This window comes from Haemaphysalis longicornis, unplaced genomic scaffold, assembly GCF_048455015.1.
Source record: "Haemaphysalis longicornis isolate Haplotype H1 unplaced genomic scaffold, Haemaphysalis longicornis Haplotype H1 scaffold_4, whole genome shotgun sequence".
Lineage (NCBI taxonomy): Eukaryota > Metazoa > Arthropoda > Arachnida > Ixodida > Ixodidae > Haemaphysalis > Haemaphysalis longicornis.
This window is the reverse complement of record NW_027526361.1, coordinates 181,475,096-181,495,400: the sequence shown is the minus strand read 5'-3', so window position 1 is coordinate 181,495,400 and position 20,305 is coordinate 181,475,096. Positions and strand designations below refer to the sequence as shown.

The window sequence follows — 20,305 nt, the reverse complement described above, 5'->3', positions numbered from 1 at the left end:
GTTGAAGCTGAGCTGGCATGGATGGGTTTTGAATATCACAACCGCTCGAGCACGGGCGGGAAAAGCGTACGCAGCAGAAAAACGCTGCATCAGAGCCCGTTTGTATTTGTGGTCGGCACAGTTGGGTAGTTTCTACTCTCACTTCTAACGCACCCAGTGCTTTAGCCGCCAACTTTCTAGTATTGGACACTTCTGCAGTCAGCCGTACACGAGCGCATCCAATTGACTGAACAACTTTAGCAGCTAGGTTTATTTATTCCCAGATAGGTGAACCTGGCATTATATTCACACTTGGCGTGTAAAATATGGGTTGATGAGACTTTTTGAGTACCCGAAGTTCAGTTGATAAATTTGTTCGTGCAGTAAATTTCAATTTTAACCTGTTGGTCCTTTATCTCGTCGGGTTACAAAGTTCGCGTCAGTCGCGTTGGAGTCGCGTCAGTCATCTAGAGGACATGTGAGACAGACATTGGCAAGCTTGAGCAAAAATATTGGGTTTTACAACAATAGTTTAGACTGGGGCAAAACACTGAAAAAGCACTTTACAAATACTGTTTCCTAAACATGGTTATTACTTGTGCGTGTGTGTTGTCCCCTGTGTATGCGAGAGTTGTGTTGACTGGGAGTTTAGTCATGTTGATCACTTGTATCACAGGTAAGATTTTGCCTGTTCGTGGTGTGTGAATTTCATCATGGTGCCGACATTGTCGCAGTATCTGACTGTTTGCAAGCAAGTCCGCTCTGCACCAACATGCTGTGCAGACAGGGGGGGGGAAGCAATGATTGGCTTAAAGGGGCCTTGCAACACTTCAACTTTTTTTTCGAACTCCTAAATGCTGGCAGAACATAGTCAGCCAACACATTCAGTACTCAGATTAGGGGGTTGCAAAGTACCTCAGCCAAAAATGGCTGCTCTGTGCCCATCAGATAACTTGAAAACTTGCCCAAAACATCTTTCCCAGTCTTGGCTTCCTTCGACTGCTGTAGTGACATTGCAGCAGAGGCCATGTAGCAGCTGTTGGTCGGCTTTCGTTCAGTTGCAGCAATGAGCGCATTTGGTAGCTACTTTAAATATAAAGAAAGCCACAAAAGCAAAGCAGAAACGGAAGACGGATAGTTGTGCTGTGACGGGCAAATCACGCAGTGCCGCTGTGTGCTGGCAATAACTATAGCTTTCACAGGGCTTCCAGACGTGAAGGAAATAGTGAAGGAGTTTATCGGAACGGTTGCAGAGTCCCTTTAAGATTGGCTTGAGGGGGAAAGCACCGGAGAAATCGTAACTGCATTGTTTTTGCCTGTTTGCTGATATCATGGAATGAAACAGGCGAGCATAGTTTGCATATCAGGGGTAAGCAGTTCTGAATACCCACACCATACGAAACTTGTTAGAGCCCCTCTGTGGCCCCTCTGACATATGGTGCATGCTCTGACGCTCTCACGCATGTGGAACACGGCGCCTGTTGTAGTGGCAGGTTGGTGTCCATGCTTGTTCATGCCAGCTGTTCAGGTGTTTCTGCCACTCAGGGCAGGCGGTCACTTAAAAAGGACACGGGAGGGACTGACAAAAATTGTCCGCATTGTGTTAAAGGAGTAGTGACACGAAATTCCAAAGCTCAGATAGCTATGTAAAGAGCTTCCATTCTATATGGAGATACCCCCTCCGAATTTTAAACCGTAACCGTTCAGTAGAGCATATTTTAAACCAGTTTTAATCCTTGTGCACACGAGAAAGGTCATCCGCGCCGCCGAGCAAGCTCATGACGCCATCTGCGCTTCGACCCAAATGGCCGACATTGGAGCTCCCACGACGTGTCGAGGCGGCCGCGGTGCTGTTGATGCTCATTTTTCTGCCGTGTGCATCACGTCACAGTTGTTGGGGCTGACGTCACGTGCGACTGCGGCTGGTCGGCTTGTTCTGGAGCGCTGAGACCGGCATTGGCTGGGATGTGACGAGAACAGTGGCATCAAATGCGCCTTCCCGCCATGGCGGTTGCCTCGGTGTTCACTTCACCGAAACCGAAACTGACACGAATAAACGGAGCTTTAAGTAATTATTTATGCTGGGTTCGACAGTCTAATGTGCCATTCTACGATTAGTGGGGTCAGAGGCAGCTATAGGCGCGAAAAAAACGTAACGCAAGAATTTAGTGTTGAGTACTCCTTTAAGCTCATAGGGCAGCAGCCACCAAATGTGCCCTGTGTTTTTGTCCCCTGTTCTGCATTGTGGGTTAAGCGAGGCTAAGGATTTCGGCTTAATGAGCTTTCACTGTCCGTTCAAAGGAGTGAGTCTCCCACACGTTGCTGCAAGTGCGTTCTGGCCCATCGTAGAGGTCAGCCCTTGCGTAGCGCTGTGTGGGAAACGCCCTCCCACTGCCCTGTGGCCACCCAGTGCCATCTGCTGATTCGCTTGGAGCACTCCTTTTCAGCAACTGCTCAAGGAGCTTGGCCTCAGGAGCCTTGGTGTAGAATTACCTGCCTGATTTGATGACCCACCAAAGTTAATTTCTTCTCTTATGTTCTTTTCGTAAATAATGGTGTCTTGGTATCTCCTAGGTCGGTTCAGATGCGCTGCGTGGCATGTCAACCTGTTTAATTAACCCTGCGTGTCACACCACAAGCGCTGGGCTTGTGCTGCAACTGAAGCCCACGATTTTCTAATCAGCAGAGCGTAGTCTCAGGGTGCGACTGTCGTTGCCGTGCCGGTCACGTGTGCGCAGAGGAACCCCCTGGCCGAGCGCGAGCCAGAGGACGACCGAGGGCGGGAGCTGGTGCAGCTCGACCTCAGCGTGGATCTGTCCCATGCCGAGCTCATCTCGCCGCACGTGGCCGCGCTGTGTGCGGATGCCTCCCAGGCGACCTTTGCCCGCCAGGAAGACCTGCAGGCCTGGGCGGCGTCCCCCTCACGCGCAGGTAGGCGGCATGAAATGCACACCTGGTCCTTTTAAAAGCGCAGATGGAGCTGGTGATTGTAACGAAATTTTAAAGGACCAGAACGTTAAAAAAGAGCAAAATAAAAAAAAAAGATCAAAGTGAATGTACAAATTTGGAAATGGGCATATCTTGTACGCGCCTCCCGAAAGACAGACGGACGGAAAAAAGGCGCTGGTAATAACGGTGGAAAATGAATAAGAAAATCGTGTGAAAGCCGACCAAGTGTGCAGCACCCTGCATTTGCACAGTAACGTATATTTGGTGGTGTTAGGGCCATTAATCGGTATACATAGTAGTGTAAACATGTATCATTGGCGAAAAAAAAACAAAGGAAAACTTCAAAAATAAAATAACCCGACATCATTGGCTACACAAACACAAATCTGGCAAGGAAAAATTCGCAATGAAGACAAGCAGGTCAAGAGTACTGTGCATTAGTTGACAATTCTCTGAATTTGTACACATTTTATTTATTTACACTTTTGTTTACCCTCACGGCCAGAGGAATCGCAGAGGGCAGTGGTTGGGAAGCACAGGTTATAAACAAGTTAAACCAGTTAGTTGGCTACACAAACAAGATAAATTCCCCTTAGTTAAGACATTATCATAAGAAAAACAATACAGTTAAGGGTGACTGACACAATTTCTCCAGGAAAGTGGTTTCAATCACAGGCAGAGTAGAGTATATAAATGTTTTAAATATAAATGAGTAAAGTTTTAGCTTGGCATGCTTCAGAACCCACTGTTTGGGCGGGATCATGATGTTGTGCTGGAGGGGAAGTTAATTTTTCGTGTAGTTATTTGGGAAGTTAGGCAAAGTTCATTCACGTAGTTCGTCGTGGCGGTACACCTTGTGCAGTAAGGTTAGACAAAAAGTTTTGCGGCAAGTGCGCAATAAAAACAGGTCGAAGCAGGACTTCGTTACAGTTATGCTTGCTGTTCATTTGCAGTTCAAAAGAATTGAACATGCAGAGTGATGCTGAACCAGTTCGAGGCGGTAAATTAGTTTGTCATGACTGGGGTCACCTCTTGATAAGGCACATCGTAATTTGCAGTGAAGATGGTCTGTGTTAGAAATTTCGACCTAGGTGCACTGCCATTCTGTTGGCAATAGTATTAATGGAATGTTATTCCACGTGAGGATCTTTGGGTTAGTTAGAGGTATATACTGATGTCAGATCAGGGTTCGGACGGCATTTATTACGATTATGACAGCTGAAAGCGTAAAGCAAGTACAAAAGGTCTCGGCCGTCGGAGTGGCTGCTGGAATTTACACATTTGTTGCACGGCGATTCAGCAAGGCTTAGGGTGAAACATTGCTTGAAGATCCTGAGCATCTGTTTCTACCTCTTCCTTTCTAAGCTTCTTCTGGAAGATGAGCAGTTTTTCTGTTCGTGCGAGCTCTTCCCACACTGATTTCATCAGGGCATGGAGAGCTTATTGTGCGAGCACTGGCTGCAGTGGGTGCATTTTTCCACAGAGGTAGACAGAGGGATGGGAGACTAAAAGGTAAATGCTGCAGGCAACGTTTATAGTGTCTGCGTTCAAGATTCCACATACACACTATTCCTAGGCCACCGAATAAGACGTCAGGGAAATGTTGTGGGGGGGACGTGGCAAATACAATGCCTGGTCTAATTTATGTACGTAATCTTATCAAACATGGTGCAGGGTTAAAGGAGTACTGACACGAAAATTTTATGTTCTGCTTTTATTTCTTTTATCGATGCTTAAGGGTCTGGCGAACATGAAACAGCACGCGCGATAATTAATTCCATTGAACGACCTGAAAATCGTTTGTTTCAAATTCCCGCGCTTTCATCCCGAAAGGTGCATCTGACAGAATCCCGGCATGACCTCACCGCTTTGTGCGGACGTCAAAACACGGGGGAGGCTGGTGGGGGTGATGTTTCGACTGCGCCGCTGCAGGAGCTGAACGGCTGAGCTGCCTGCAATTGCTAGGCCTCCCATTGCGGCGGAAATTCGATGACCGCTTTCAGTAAAAGTCCTGATGGCGTTTTCTATTGCGATTCAGGGCTATATTATCGCTTCCTTTCCCGTGTGTGGTACTCTATTTTTGCCAACAGTGCCTTTCTGGGCAGCGGTTATGCCTCTAGCTCTGGCTATGTGCACCCATTTGTGAATGCGCCAACGCCCGCTCCACCCTCGCGGCGGCCGCGCGCAGGAAGTGACGTCGCGAGTTTCTGACGAGTGCTGTCGCGTCACTTCTTTTGGCTTTCACGGGATGATGTCACGCTGATGTCCATTTGCTGTGTTCTTCTATCTTAAGGACTCAGCACGGATCTGGTTCGAAAACCATGAGAGCTCCCTGTTGTCTTCGAACAAATTCAGAACACAATTTTTGACGATGTTCACCACGGCTGTACGAAAAAAGCGGGCCGAAGTATTGCTGCAGATACGGACACAACACCCTAACAAAAGCATTGTTGTGTTCGTAGAGGAGATGAAGAGGCTTTTCTGGCGTGCTGACAAAGAAGTTACGCTTCTTGATGCGCTGTGTGAAAGAGGGACTGTTTGCTGGACTTGTCTGTAATTCTCCCAAAACCGTTGCCGAATTTGTAACCAAAGCCAGCACAATTGAAAAGTCCCTCGAAATGTGTGCTAAGCAGTACGACCGCAACTTTGTCGGCGCGGCCAATGCGAACTACGTCGATAGCATGCGGATTCCGGCATACAGCCTACGTGAGACTATCCGCGCAGTAGTGAGGGAGGAGCTGCGGAAACTTCTCCCAACGCCGCCGCAACCCCGAGTCGCTTCCCTTACCGACGTCATTAGAGAAGAAGTGCAGCAAGCGCTGGGAACTTCGACACCAGAAGCACCCCGCGAGCCGCAAGCCATGGCCTACACGGCTGCTGTCCGTCGACCTCGTCAACCTGCGCCCTATCGTCACGAGGCTCTGTACCGTCGTCCCCTGTTGCCGGCCCGACCACCTGCGGTGCAACCCCCCGCCCCAAGGAAGACCGACGTGTGGTGAACACCTGACAATCATCCGCTGTGCTACCACTGCGGAGAGGCCGACCACATGTACCGTCACTGCCCCTATAAGAGGCTCGGTTTGCGAGGGTTCTCTGTTGACACACCACGTTCCCAACCTGGCCAGCACTCATCTGAGATCGAAGAATACCTGTCCAACACCAGCCGTGGACCATCCCGTTTCAACCGTTCACCGTCGCCTTACCCATCGCCAAGCCATCGAAGCAACGCAGATTTCACGTGTGGGAATTCCCCAAGCCCACGTAGAGGAAACTAAAAGCAGCAACTTCTAGAGCTAAAGTTGCATGACGGCGGAAAAATGAAAACCCTCCAACGATGCAACAATTCGCTAAGACCATGATCCACGACATGCCCTGAGCCCGACGACCCAATCTATCCCTGACGTGACTCCCGAACACGACGACAGCAACACGGTGCGATGTGTACCCGACATGCCCGAACCTGCCGCTGAATAGACGACGACAACGGCGACGCATAGTGCCTGTTAAAAATATTAGAAGAGGAAGAGGTGGCTATTAGCAGCTGCCCTCAGCTATCACCATCATTGTAAAGTCCCATCCGCCATTAAAAAGAACGCAGTGTCTAGAGTGCCATCCGACGGCACTTTAGCTGATCATTGCAGGCATTGCTACAGTGCCGTCCGACGACATTAGAATATTTCACATTAGACTAGCACCGGCCAAAGAGTCTGTCGTTGTAGTGTAGAGGATCCGCCTTAGCTTCTTGATCCCAAAGTCGGTGGTTCGAGACCGGCTCTTGCCTTGTTTTTTTTTTTTTTTTTTTCAATATTTTATTGAAGTGTAATTTTTATGCCTTAGGTTAGTTTTGCTGTTTTAAATGATTTATTTGTGTGCGTTAGGTTATCTTATGTTATGTTTAGGTTAGGTTGCCTAGCTTTACGTTATCTAGAGCAAATATACTTCCAGACGCAGCAATTTTGGTATAAAACGCCGGTGGACGTCGATTTAGTGGACTGCTTATAATACCGTCGGACGGCACTCTAGACACGGCCTAAAAAGAATCACCCACGTCCCGCGGTCTCCGCCTCGGTGCTTCAACAGTGCCCAACCGTCAACACACACAAGCCGAGATACGACGCCACGACCCACCCCGAACTCGAGGAAAGCGGCGTCCGACGGCCAGTTGTCAATAGACGACTTTGATGCAGTCACCATCATAGACACGGGAGCCAACTACTCAGTAATGAGCGGATCATTTGCATCTAAGCTGAAGAAAGTTACGACCAGATGGGACGGTCTACACATATGCACAGCAGGAGGCCATCTCGTAACGCCAAGTGGAACGTGCACATCGCGCGCCACCATAGATGGCACCACGTACCCTGCTTCGTTCGTCATTTTGCCTAACTGCTCCCGCGACATAATTCTTGGAATGGACTTTTTGACCGACAACGGTGCAATAACTGATCTGCAGACCAAGTCGATAACTTTTTTCTCCGATCACTCTATGGCGCCGGAACCGAACCCCGAACACCGTGCTACTGTAAGGATCGCCTATGATCACGTCACCCTGGCACCCCGTGCAAGCTTGATGATCACCGTCTACTGTGAAGACGCTGCTCGTAACGTCGACGCTATTGTAGAGAGTGACCAAAGGTTGCTTCTTGACCGCGGTGTCTCTGTCACAAGAGGCATTGCGCAGTTTAAGCAACACCAATCTCACGTTTTGGTCACTAATTTCACTGAGAAGACCAGCATTTAAACAAGGGCGCTGCTATTTCTTTCCTCGAAGAAATGAAAGAAGCAAGTGAAGTGACCGTGGTCGCCGACTTTGAATGCGCACCCAAAGATACCTTCAAGCTTCCGCATCCCTTCGACGTGAATCCAACACTATTGCAAGAAGAACGGAACAAATTATTGGCTTTGCCGCATTGCTACGGCGAGTGTATTTCGTCGAACTCAAAATTACCGTATTTACTCGCGTAATGAACCCACTTTTTTTCCAGAAAATTCAGCATAAATTTGGGGGGAGGGTTCATTATGCGGGAAAAAAATTGCAAGAGATTTTTAAAAGTTGAAATTTCATACAATAAAGTTGCTAAGAGAAGCGCTGTCAGAGCCTTACCATTTGCAACTTGCCATCGTCCCCCTTCGCCATGGAGCTTCCCTCCTCACTGAAGTCGCTTGCAGCCGCACTTTGGTTGTCGGCACCATCTTCCGTGTCGTCAAGGCACTCCAAAATTTCTTTTCCGACACCGGCAAACTTCCTTTGGGCCCACGAAACACACAGCGACCCTCGTTCACCGCCCAAAAAACCTCTCGTTTTCGCCCGTAGCCTACACGCACTGGGTCAACACTGAAGTGCCACACAGCTGTGCCATTTCCATGTGCAGCGCATGCTCCGCCACCGTAGTTTAAAACGCCGCGCAGCAGGACCACAAAAAAAGGTTGGAACACAGCTGAACAACAAAACCACGAGCGTAATGGCGAAGTCGCGTAACAGCAAGACCAGAGGAGTGCGGAGTACGTTTAGTCCTTTGTTCGCAAGCCGGTGGAACAAGATTGAACATCAAATAGCAGGGAAGGAGTGCGAAGTACGTTTGGTGCTTTGTTTGCACGCCGCAATGTTTTTATGGCGCAAGGTTTGTTTTGCATTCAACAGGTGGCGCACTGCAAACGCGCAATTTTTAAATTCTAAGCCACGGCATTCACGCTCACGTCTCCGGCTACTGATGAGATTTCTTTTTCTTGGAATGCATTTTTTGCATTTCTGCGCGTACTGTAGCACGATATCAAGTTACTGCGATTGCCTACAGCATCAGCAACCATGCTTAAAATAAAAACATATTACCGCCGCGTTTTTTATTCAGTGACAAAAAAGTAAATTTTCAACAAAAAAAGTGGGGGGAGGGTTCATTAGGCAAGTAAATATGGTACGTCAGACACCTTTGGCGAAGCACCGAATTATAACCGAGGATGGAGCCCGACCTACCAGACAGTCACCCTACCGCGTCTTTGTACCCGAGTGGGAAGCCATTCGGACTCTAGTCGATGACATGCTCAGCGACTACATTATACAGCCATCAAAAAGCCCCTGGGATGCGCCGGTCGTACTCGTGAATTCAAATTTCATAAAGTACAAGGTTGTATTGACATAGTGGTAATTTACAGGAGGAGGTCCCAAGGTTTCCGAACCGCAGGCGGGACCTCCTATGCTAGGTGTTTTGGAGATAAAAAGTTGTGAGCGAAAACAACTAGTATGTACGTATGTATGAAGGAAAAAGACTGCACGTTTGTTTTGCGTTGACTACCGGCGACTGAACAAAATCACCAAAAAGGACGTGTACCCTATGCCACGAATCGACAGCGCCCTCGACCACCTATACCACACGAAGTACTTCTCATGAATGGATCTAAAGATAGGCTACTGGAAAATTGAAGTGGACGAGAGAGATCGAGGGAAGACTGCATTTATAACCCCGGACGCGCTATACGAGTTGAAGGGGATGCCGTTCGGGTTGTGCACGGCGCCAGCAACGTTTCAACGAGTCATGGACACTGTGCAAGCTGGCCTGAAGTGGTACGCCTGCCTCGTATACCTCGACGACGTTGTGGTATTCGCCCGGACTTTCGACGAACACCTTGCAAGGTTGGAGTCTGTACTCGAGGCCATTCGTACGTCGGGGTTAACGCTGAAGCCTGAAAAGTGACGTTTCGCGTATGAGGAGGTGAAGTTCTTGTTCCACGTCGTCAACGCCGCGGGAGTCCTACCTGACCCGGCAAAACCTTCAGCCATTGCGAACTTCCCAAGCCCGAAAACAAGAAGGGCGTGCGAAAATTTCTCGGACTGTGCGCATACTACCGGCGCTTCATGGCAAACTTTGCATGCATTGCAGAGCCGCTCACGCGCTGGACGAAAGATAGCATCCCTTTCAGCTGGTAAAGTGCCCAAGAAAAATTATTCTGTGAGCTGAAACAATGCTTGCAAAACCCGCACGTACTCACACGTGTCGACAAAAACGCCGAAACGGAAATGCACACGGATGCCAGTGATATAGGCTTGGGTGCCGTCCTCGTCCAAAAGCAAAGTGGTTGTGAAAAAGTAATCGCCTTTGCCAGCTGTGGTCTGTTGTAGGAGGAGAAAAATTACTCAGCTTCTGAGAAAGAGTGCCTCGCAATTATGTGGGCCATTTAAAAATTTCGCCCATACGTGTATGGTAGACCATTCGCGTTTGTGACAGACCACCGTGCGCTGTGTTGGCTTGCCAATTTGAAGGACCCCTCTGGCCGTCTTGGGCGGTGGAGCTTGCGCCTGCAGGAGTTCGACGTTACAGTCGTTTATAAATCCGGCAGGAAACACTCCAACGCTGACTGCCTTTCCCGCGCCCCCGTCGACCCACCACCACTAGACTCCAATGAAGACAGTGCGTTCTTCGGAGTTGTGACGGAAAGCGACCTATCCGCCCAGCAGCGTGCCGACCCCGACTTACGAGCCATAATCGACTACCTCGAAGGGCACAACTTCGCCATGCCTAGGGCATTCAAATGGAACTTACCAGCATTCAGACTGAAAAACTCTGTCCTTGTGAAGAAGAATTTCAGCCCCAGAAATAGAACGAATTATCTTCTTGTCATCCCCGCAGACGTTCGTGACGAAATTTGGGTAGCATGCCACGACGACCCGTCTTCCGGACATCTCGGCACAGCTCGCACTATTGTGAAAATCAAGATGAAGTACTACTGGTTCCGCCCTGCATCCGACGTCACCCACTACGTCCGGAGCTGCCGTGACTGCCAGCGACGAAAAACGCCACCGACAAGACCCGCCGGACTTCTGCAACCAATCGGCGTCCCATCTAGGCCCTTCCAACAGATTGGAATGGACCTTCGGGGCCCGTTCCCTACATCCCGATCCGAGAACAAGTGTATTGTTGTAGCGACAGACTACATGATGTGCTACACAGAGACCGCCGCTCTTCCGAGGGGGACTGCCCAAGAAGTCGCAAGGTTCTTCATAAGTCAAGTTGTGCTGCGACATGGAGGCCCTGAAGTTCTAATCACGGACCGCGGAACGTTCTTTACTGCCGAGCTGATGCAAGGAATCTTACGCTACAGCAACATGGATCACCGAAGAACGACGGCGTACCACCCCCAAACAAACGGACTAACGGAACGTCTGAACAAAACAATCGCGGATATGCTGTCTATGTACGTCCACGTTGAACATAAGACTTGGGACAAAGTTCTCCCCGTATATCACGTTCGCGTACAACACAGCGATCCAGGAAACTACGAAGATGACACCGTTCGAACTTGTCTTCGGAAGACGCTCAACTACGGTTCTTGACGCCATGCTTCCGCACGTAGAAGACCACGACCTCGACGCCGACATCCAAGGATAACTTCAACATGCGGAGGAGGCCCGCCAGCTCGTTTGAGTTCTCACAACGGACCAGCAGCTGGCGGATGCCGGGCGCTACAACCTCCGACGCCGAGACGCCAAGTACCACCCAGGGGATCGTGTTTGGGTTTGGACTCCCATCCGACGACGCGGACTCAGTGAGAAGCTTCTGCGACGGTATTTCGGACCCTACTGGATTCTACATCGTGTTGGCCAACTTACCTACGAGGTTATCCCCGATGATGATTCCGGATTATCGCGACGACGCACGCGGCCCGAAGTTGTCCACGTGATTCACCTGAAACCTTATTACACACAATAACAAGACTTTTTTTGTTGTTGTTCGGACTGTCTTTTATTTTAGCATAGGGTTGATGCACTCTTAGAGGGGGGGTAATGCCGCGAAGCATACATTAGGTTTGTTTATTTATGTTTTGTTTTTCCGACTGGCTGCACTGGGTTGTGTTATCTGTGGGATCCGTGAGCGTGTTCCATTCTTATACCGCACGTGTTGTCTCCTTTGATAGGGAGAGCGTTTCAAACCAACGTCACCAGCCTAGAATAATCTTCGTTGATCCACAGTGTTCTGGATACAATTTGACTATTCCAGAAACCCTCGCGCCGAGTAATAAATTCCTGCTGAGCAGACGCCGCGGCATTTGAATCGTCGACACCAGTCTATGCATGTCACTTTGTTGACTGCTGCTTCGCTGCCTGTCTATTCTTTTAGTTGTTAGGGGAGCAAAACTTCTCTCCAATAAACTTGTTTTCCCTTTAAGACAGCTGCGTCGTCTTTGGCTACGTGACAATATCATGTTCGACAAAAAAAAAATAATAATAATAAGAAACCGGAAAAACTTGTACATGACTAAGGTGATAGCAGCTGAAGCAGGAACAAAAAGAGTGCATGAGTAGGAGTTATTTAAGCTTAATTAGTTATTTTATTCAGGCACGAAGTATTAATGGGATGCAGTCATAACTTGAAAAGTATACACCCCCTTTCATGGCTGCATGCTGCTTTTGCACCTTTCACAGAAGGAGTGCATAACCTGCAATTGTTTGAAAGATGGCAGTGCTAAAAGAGATGGTGATGGAGACAGCACAACAACATGGAGTGCGCTGTCTTTGTCTGTGTCTGTTTTTGCGCTGCCATCTTTCAAATAACTGCAGTCAAGAAAAGAAAGTTGGGAAAGCAACAAAGAAAAAATAAATTACGAGGTTACAAGTGTAACAGCAGACGCAAAATATCAGTACAAAAAGAATGCAGTCAAAGAATACAAGAAGTACAAAGAAGTGTCATTTCATTTCATTTGATTTATTCAACCTTAACATCGAAGTTAGTGCAGCTTTATAACAAAGTAACAATAAAAAAGTGCATGCTAATTGAAATAAGAAAATAAAATAAAGAAGAAACGTCACAAGAAGCATCAAAATATAAGAAAATGCGTGTGAGGTAATAAATAATGCAACTACAAATAAAAAGGACAAGCGTGGTGTTTAGGAAGTGTTGTTTGGATAATGCAAACGGGTGATCTTTTCAAAAAAGGTTCCTCGAAACGCGCCGCCCAGTTTTCCCCGCTAACCGCCCGTTCGTCTTTGCCAACAAACTGCTCTGGTGCAACACTCGTGCAGCCCTGGGCCAGGACCCGCTGCTGCTGGCCACGGCGGTGCGGCCCGCCCCGAGCGCCTCCGTGCGCTGCGGCAGCGTGGGCCGCCACTCGGGGCCTCCCGCGCCCTGCGGCTGCCGGCTGCAGCTGTGCGTGGCCTGGTTCCCGTGCGGCCTCAAGTGGTGCCGGGACACCAAGCGTGCCGCCTTCCGCTGCGGCATCCGCTCGTGCCGCAAGTGCCGCGAGTTCCGCTTCCCCGTGCTGGACCGCGCGCTCTGCCCCTGGGACGACGACACTGCCGCCTCCTGACGGCCGGCCCTGCTCCTGCTTGTCCGCTGATGCGAGGCCTGGTCACGGGGGAGAAGAAAGTGCCACGCCTCGCGCCCCCCAGAGTTACCCAGTGCACGCCAGTTGCGAAACTCCCCGTAGCTCCCCCCCCCCCCCCCCCCCCCCTCCCCCCCGGGCATCAAGAACCAGTCCAAAGTTGGTCCCCTTGCCCTGGGGTCAAACAAGGCCTAGCTTGTGGCAAGTTGACTAGCCTTCCACCTGCCAGAAAATAGGTGCAGTGCTTGCAGCTGCTGCCGTGAGTCATTGAAGAAAAACCCTGGAAGCACAGGTACAGATTACCCCATCTAGTGGGTCCTAATTTGAAAGGCAAGCTTTATTTTGTTACGTTTTGTTTAAAATTACCGAGCAGATGTTTAGCGAAGTGCAGTTTTTGCCCGCCAGGTACCGCACTCAAACCTTTGCCTTTCTGCTTGAGTGGAGCAGTGGTGCTCGCACCGCCTGGATTATGAAGCAGCGGAGTTTGGCAACTGGTGTGCATTTGAAGATATCTGCAGTCCCCGTCGAGACAGCCTCTTGCCAGTTTCCCCTCTTCTGCCGTCAGGCTTCTGCTGTTACGGAGAAAGAGGACGGGCGTTGTCACAAGGGAGTCACAACACCCAGCCCTTGCTGCCGTCTTGTCACAAGGAAACTCAGTTCTCGAGACGCAGCGTGGGCATGTCTTTTTGTCAAGTATGGCGGGCTCCTATCGGCCCGTGTTCAGTAGCCCAACAGGACCCCGTGGCAGTGAGTGCCAGTTCGATGTTGGCGCTTTTTTGCGTGAACTTGGAGCACATGTGGTTCGGCCATTGTTGTTGCGCTTGGCAAAGCCTGGGCCTCCCAGGGCATCCAAAGCACCCCACATAGCGAGCCATTGCCTGGTGAGGGATGCGAACAGAACTTTTCAGAACAGTTCAGAACTTTTCAGAACTTTTCAGAACAGAACAGAACAGTTGCTTTCATGGCCATGAATGCCCTGCTTTTTTGTGCACGCGGGATAAGTTCGAACAACTTCAGTTGTTGTGGTCCTTGTTGTGGGTGGGCGAATTCAATGACTGACATGCGGTTCACAAATCTCGGCTGTGCTTTGTTTGCACTGTGGTTTGTGACCCGAGTGGTTGCCAAGTGGAGAACTGGTAGCTATTTGTTGACTAACGGCTTTCAAGCATTTTGCTTCTCTTAAAAGACATTTTTCAGCAAACCTTGCACTTCCTTTTTGGGACTTCAGTTTGGCCTCAGTTCTTGTTTACACTGTTTTGGCCCTGGTGAAGCTCAAAAAAACTGGCCCAACTCTTTTTTTTCCCTCACTACGTATTAATTTACTTCGAGCGTTACCGAACAATGCAATGTCGGCTCGTGTATTGAGAAGCGAATTGTGTCGAAGCTAGGTGGTTAGGTGTTGGCCAATTTGCGGCAACTGCTTAATTATCGAGATATTGATCCCATGTGAAAAAAAAAAAAAAAACGCTGGCATTGAGATCTCTCCTGCATTAAACCCACACACATGTGCACTAGGAGAATTTCGGGTATGTGGGGTGTGTTGAAGTGGCATACCTTCTGTTGACATCCTTTTAAATGTGTTTGCGCTTGAAAGGAAGCAGTTTCTGTCCAGATACTCAGCAACTTCAAATTTAAAAGAGGAAGGGGGGGGATGAGCCAGAACAACTGGTGTAGACAGATATCCTACTCAACATGTCGACATCAACACGACATCAACATGTCGTTTTTTTTTCTCGCTGGCCAACCTGGGTGCTATATGTGTTCAATGTTTTCAATTGACTGCTATCTAAGCCACATGCAAATCAAGTTGTTTGGCCTTATTTGAATTTTGTTGGCGATAAATTGCATTTTCTGTAATTGTGTGGTCAAGGGAAACTGAAAGAAATTCCGATAACCATAGCATATCATGCAGATTGATGTGTTTTAAAAGTGACAACTTTGCATGTTGATACAAAACAAAACTACAAAACTAAATGCTGGAGCATTGGCTCTCCCTTGTAGTCTTTGCAGCGAGGTGAAGTAGCTCACAGACTTTGTGAACAAGGAATGACCGTTTTTTGTTGGAAGCGGTTCATTTAGCAACTCTGCATGTATCACCTGTACTGCGCCCTTTTGCGTGTGGCACCTTTTCTCGGGGTCTCGATCAAACGTAGGGACAACTTTTGTATGTGAGCGAACGGCAGCAGACGGCCTCAGAGCAAGTGCGATTGGGGCAGACTGCAAGGAGCTAACATGATCATTTGTAAGGAGGTTGCTCAATGGTTGAACTGGCTTATGCAGATGTTTGCATGGGTTTGTCGCGCGTCGGCACGTTATCGTTTCCACTGTGCAATTTTGCACCGCTGAGGAAATCCCATCTGTACCATATCACTGCTCTTTTCACGATGGGGGCTGTACAACTGTGCAAATGTTTTCAAACAAAGGAACAAAAGTTTTGTGCCGCGGAACCTAAGGAGTCGTGGTAAAACATCAGAAATGCTTTGTGCTGTGATGACTTCGGTTATGATGAACTGGTGCATTTTTTTTTTTTATACGAGCTAAGATTTCTAGAAACTCGTGGATAGAAGATGCTCAACGTTTAATGTCGTGCTACGCCTTGGGGAAAAGATGGTTCGTGGCATGTGTGGGCTTTGCACTTGCTTTGACAAAACAGTGCAATAGTTCACGCAGTCGTCGTGGTTTTGCTTTTCGTAAAGTGTAAACATGCAAGCGTTTGCTCACGCTTTGTATTTACTGGAACTTGCGCTGTGCTTACGAAGCAGTGGTCAGAACTCGTTAGTGAGGAAGCGAAGAAAAATGACCGTTTCGTGACCTTTGCCTTACGTAAGGTGCTAAGTGCGTAAATTTCAAGTTGCCGAGCGCGCGTGTTCGACATTTGTGGTACTCAGGTGCCGTTACCTTGTCTTGCACTGTAATTTGTAACAGCACCGCACGTAACTGTTTAAAAGTGGCATCGCAGGTGGTGGTTTGCTTGTTGGAAAAATGGACTTCTATTGCAGGCCAGGCAGCGTTGCAATCTTCCAAGTCTAGTTGTGCCTTTGTCTCAGAATGCATGTGCAGTGCTGTCCGACTGACTATGCCTCAAACGAAATGCACGAGTGGGGTGCCCCTTTGCGAGGTGGCGTACTCGGCGTGCTGTCTGACATTGGGGACACTCACTTTGAAAAGCGTGGCTGTTTTGTGCATCCAGGGCTCGGGCCGCCAATCGTTGGTGCGAGCATTTTATGCGAATGGCTTTGTCTCATGGCTATGCACTGTAGCGCCGTGATTCCTAGGTGTGCTTACACCTCCCTGCCACAGTGGCCGGCTGTTGTATTCAGCATGCCAGAATATGTGAACATTGGCGGCAAGTGTTCTCCCGTAGCGTGTGCAAGTTTGGTACAACTTTGTGAGCAATGGTTCAGTGATGCATTTAGCGGCCCGGCGGAGCGTACCAGTCCAGGTACATTTACCCATGTCCTGTCAGAACTATGCAGCAGGAATGGGGTCTGGTGCGGCATATTTTCACCCAGAAGGCATGCGTCTGCCGACGTTCAACTGAGAAAGCCTGCAAAGTTTGTGTGTACCTGCGCGAAGGTTTTGTGCTAGATCGAAGTGGCCATGTCTGCTCCAGAATAGCGGGTGGCTGTGCTGTTCTCTAGAGGCGTGGCCACATCACACTTTTAACAAAATTTGTTTGTTTGACATTTTTCTTGGAAAATGTGGAGTGCCTCTTTGTGGTACGCAGGTTTTTGCACTGGTTGGTGTCCGAGCATTTCGGGCAGATTCTTTTTGCGGTGCTGTCAGTACCAGTGGTGCCCACGTTAAGGCGGCTGGATGTTTTTGAGGCTAAGGAGCGCCAAGTGCGTAGTAATCTTAATTGTCTGCTTTGTCAGTTCGGAACAGGTTCTATGCAGTTCGGTCGAGTGATTCTCGAACAAAGAGTTCTGTTCTAGCTCAGTCTCCGCAGCTTTTTGTTTTATTTGAAGTGGCGATTTGTGCTTCCAGCTTTGTGTGCTTATCGCACATTAGTTTGGAGTAAAGTCTGCGTTGCACACCCTGCGTCACGACGCGGCAGTTTCCTCTCAGGCCCAAAGTGCACGCAAAACTTTGTCGCCACACGTGCGTCGGGTGAATATTAGAAAGTGCACATTTGAAGGTTCGGGACTAGTGCAGGGGCAGTGTTGTTCAAAATGGTGTCTTCTCCAAGGACTGTTGATTTGCACGATGCTCTCGCTTTGGGTCTGATGACGTGGGAGGTGGACGCGATCAAACGCAATTCTCAGCCAGTGGCTTCGAAGCTGCACCTCCCCTTTGTTGTGATGCGCGTAGAATTCTCGCAGCATTGAGGGAGATCGCAGCTGTTTTCTAGACCATTCCAACATTGCCTTGTTTGCACGAGGCAGACGAAGGCCTAACACCTGCCGTGTTCAGTGAATTTTTAAGCTGTTGAAGTGACTGACTTGCGGTGTAAGCTAGCGAGTGGTAGAAGGCAAGCGGTCGACTCGTGCAACGTTTCCATTTTGTAGCGGGCTGCACGGAGTTCCTGTTGGATTGCCCCTGGCGGCAGGCATCTCTTGTACTTAATACTTGTCACCTTTCTTCCTCAAGGTGGGCCCCCTCTCCTTAGTTGACTGTGCACTAATTTAAATTTGCGTGTTCAAAGGCACTGCAGGGAGCTCATCACACTGGCACAGCTCTCAGTCTTGGCCCGAATAAGCAGGCCTCGAGAACAAAGGGCAGTGCATGGTTGTAGGTAAACAAAGGGTGCTTGGGTGTTTTTGTGGCTGCTCTTTTTAGTGGAGCTGGAATGTCTGTTTGCCTTTGTTAGGGTCTCAGATTAAATTCACCCCCTGCTTTGCAAGGACATGCATTTTTCCCCCCTGGTCCTCTGAGCTTGGCCTTCAGCATGGCAGCTTGCTCTCGAAGGCATGAACAGCTTGCCAGTGCAGCCAATAGGAGTCGGGCGAGCTAACCACCACCAGCAGTGGTGATTCTGAGCCTCCCTCTTGTTGGTAGCACTAACTCATCCTGGTTCAGCCAGTGTCGCTACTCGTTGGTCTGCCATAATTGTCACGATTCGAGGTGTGGGCCACGCTGCTGGAGATGGCCTCCTGGGCCACTGGGGCCAGCCAGTAAACAACTCAGCGTTCAGTGCAGTCAAGCAACTTCCCACAACGACAAATTTGCATGTGCTTGAACTACTAACACCGACCGCAGAGGATCAGAACTTCCTCAATAGATTGGTGGTGTTATAGGGCAGCTTGAACTCTGTGCTTTAGCTCCTGCAGTTGGGAAGTGTAATGAGGAATCATCACTGGGTTAGCATAATTGAGCAGTGGCTAGTCTCGGAGCATGGAAAGGAGAGGTCGGGTATTTGAAAGCTGAGCTAGCATCTCCTTTGGTACTAGGGGCTGTTCTACCCCCTTTTAAAGGTCCACGGGAGATATTATGGCTGTGCATGCTTGAAATACTTAAGTTAGCCCTAATTTGCTTCAGTCTTCTCTTGGAATATGAGTTGCGGAATCCTTATGCCTGAACTAAGGAGGCGTCTTTTGATTTCCATGTGTATGCTGCGATTCGGGGCCGTAAATTGTGGTAGCGTTCTAGAGCAGTGGCGTGTCTAGAATTTTGAGAGGAACGAAAGGTGTGTTTGCACTACCAAGATGATGTGGTATAAGGTTTAGGGGAGCCTATCTGAGGCTTGTGGCTGATGACGGCAAAGCTGCTCGTTGAGCAGACGGGAAGACTGGGGAGGGGCCTGTGGATGCCTTTCGAGTCGCGCGTCTGCATGAGAGCCCAGCAACATGCCTTGTCGCCGAATCCCTGTGTTCTCTCTCCGCTATTATCCGTAAAACGGAGAGGGCGCCACCAATGCCCCCCTTCACTTCATTCAAAGTGTGTGGCGCCCTTGCTGGCGCCCGCATGTGTCAAGGTCTTCCCGCGGTGTGCAGTGTTGCTGCCACCGCCTCCGGCTTGCCGCTCTTGTTGCTGTTTTACACAATAAAGTTTCTTTTGTACGCCACGGATGCCTTTCCATGTAGCTTGCCTCTTACCCTGGGGTCCAGCAGGTGCAGGTGTTCAACCTTTTTCTTTTTCTCAGGTGTAGAACTCTCATTGGCATGCCCCAAAGGGCAATACATGATGTGCATAAGCGAGGCACTTCTGGTGTGATGCAGAACAGTAATGGTACGGTAAATGCGCTGGCATGGCATGCCCCACCTCGGAACGGGCCTGAAAGATACCGAGCCACTTTTCTTTGTGTAAAGAATGCGCAGACTTGAGCTAAGAGAACATTTTGCAAGAAAAAAATATTCATGGATCTCGGGGGGGGGGGGGAATATTAGCATTGCTGGGCCTCAAACCCGAATCATTCGTTCCAGAACCTGTGATTCAACCTCTGTGCTGTTCAGGCCAAACAGCAGAGTTCTTTTAGCAGTTGCATGAACGAATAAAATGAGTGTACCAAGTGAACCAGTAGGTGGCGCTCGGTGCGTGCAGGAAATGCCGGGCTTGTACCCTGCGACGGTGTTCACGAACGTCACTTGAGCGCCCTAGACTGCATAAAAAGGGGTTCCTGCAATTTCTTCTTTGCGCTAACTCATCCTTCCCTTGTTCTTTTACAGCTTCGTACAGTGTGGAACTGGGATTTTGTTTTCTGTCAAAAGAAATCGCTAAGTATATGTCTTAGCAGCCTCATAAAAGTAAACTCTGCCAGACAGCTTCATATATATCAGCAAAGTTTTTAAAATTTTACATGGCGTATGCCCGTGTGTTTTAAACGCGCAAGTGAATCTTCGACCAAAGACCACCAAATATATAGGCGATTAATCGTTTCTGTTTATGCACAAAACAGAGAGTATACTTCACTACAGCGGACGAGTTATGTGTAACAAGACACCAGCAAAAAGTATTACAGCGGACTTCCCCCAAATTTAACTAGAACATAAGTGGAACAGTAACTGTATCCTCTTCGTGCGCTTCCCCTCTTTATTTAGTTCCAGATAAAAACCACTCATGTAAAAAAACGTGGACGGTTGTAGGTGAGATCCTTATATATATATATATATATATATATATATATATA

General features: G+C 48.9%; 1 protein-coding gene across 2 annotated transcripts in view; it reads left to right on the top strand.

Annotated features, from left to right (window-relative positions):
- The window catches only part of Oaf (BRICHOS-like domain-containing protein out at first), a 45,796-nt gene extending 26,553 nt beyond the window's left edge, over positions 1–19,243 (top strand). For both annotated transcript variants that reach the window (XM_077707934.1, XM_077707935.1), the window contains 2 exons: positions 2,718–2,910; positions 12,941–19,243. In XM_077707934.1, the coding sequence (XP_077564060.1) occupies positions 2,718–2,910; positions 12,941–13,224 (477 nt within the window). In that variant the 3' untranslated portion in view covers positions 13,225–19,243. The remainder of the gene's footprint in view (positions 1–2,717; positions 2,911–12,940) is intronic.
- The last annotated feature ends 1,062 nt before the right edge of the window (positions 19,244–20,305 follow it).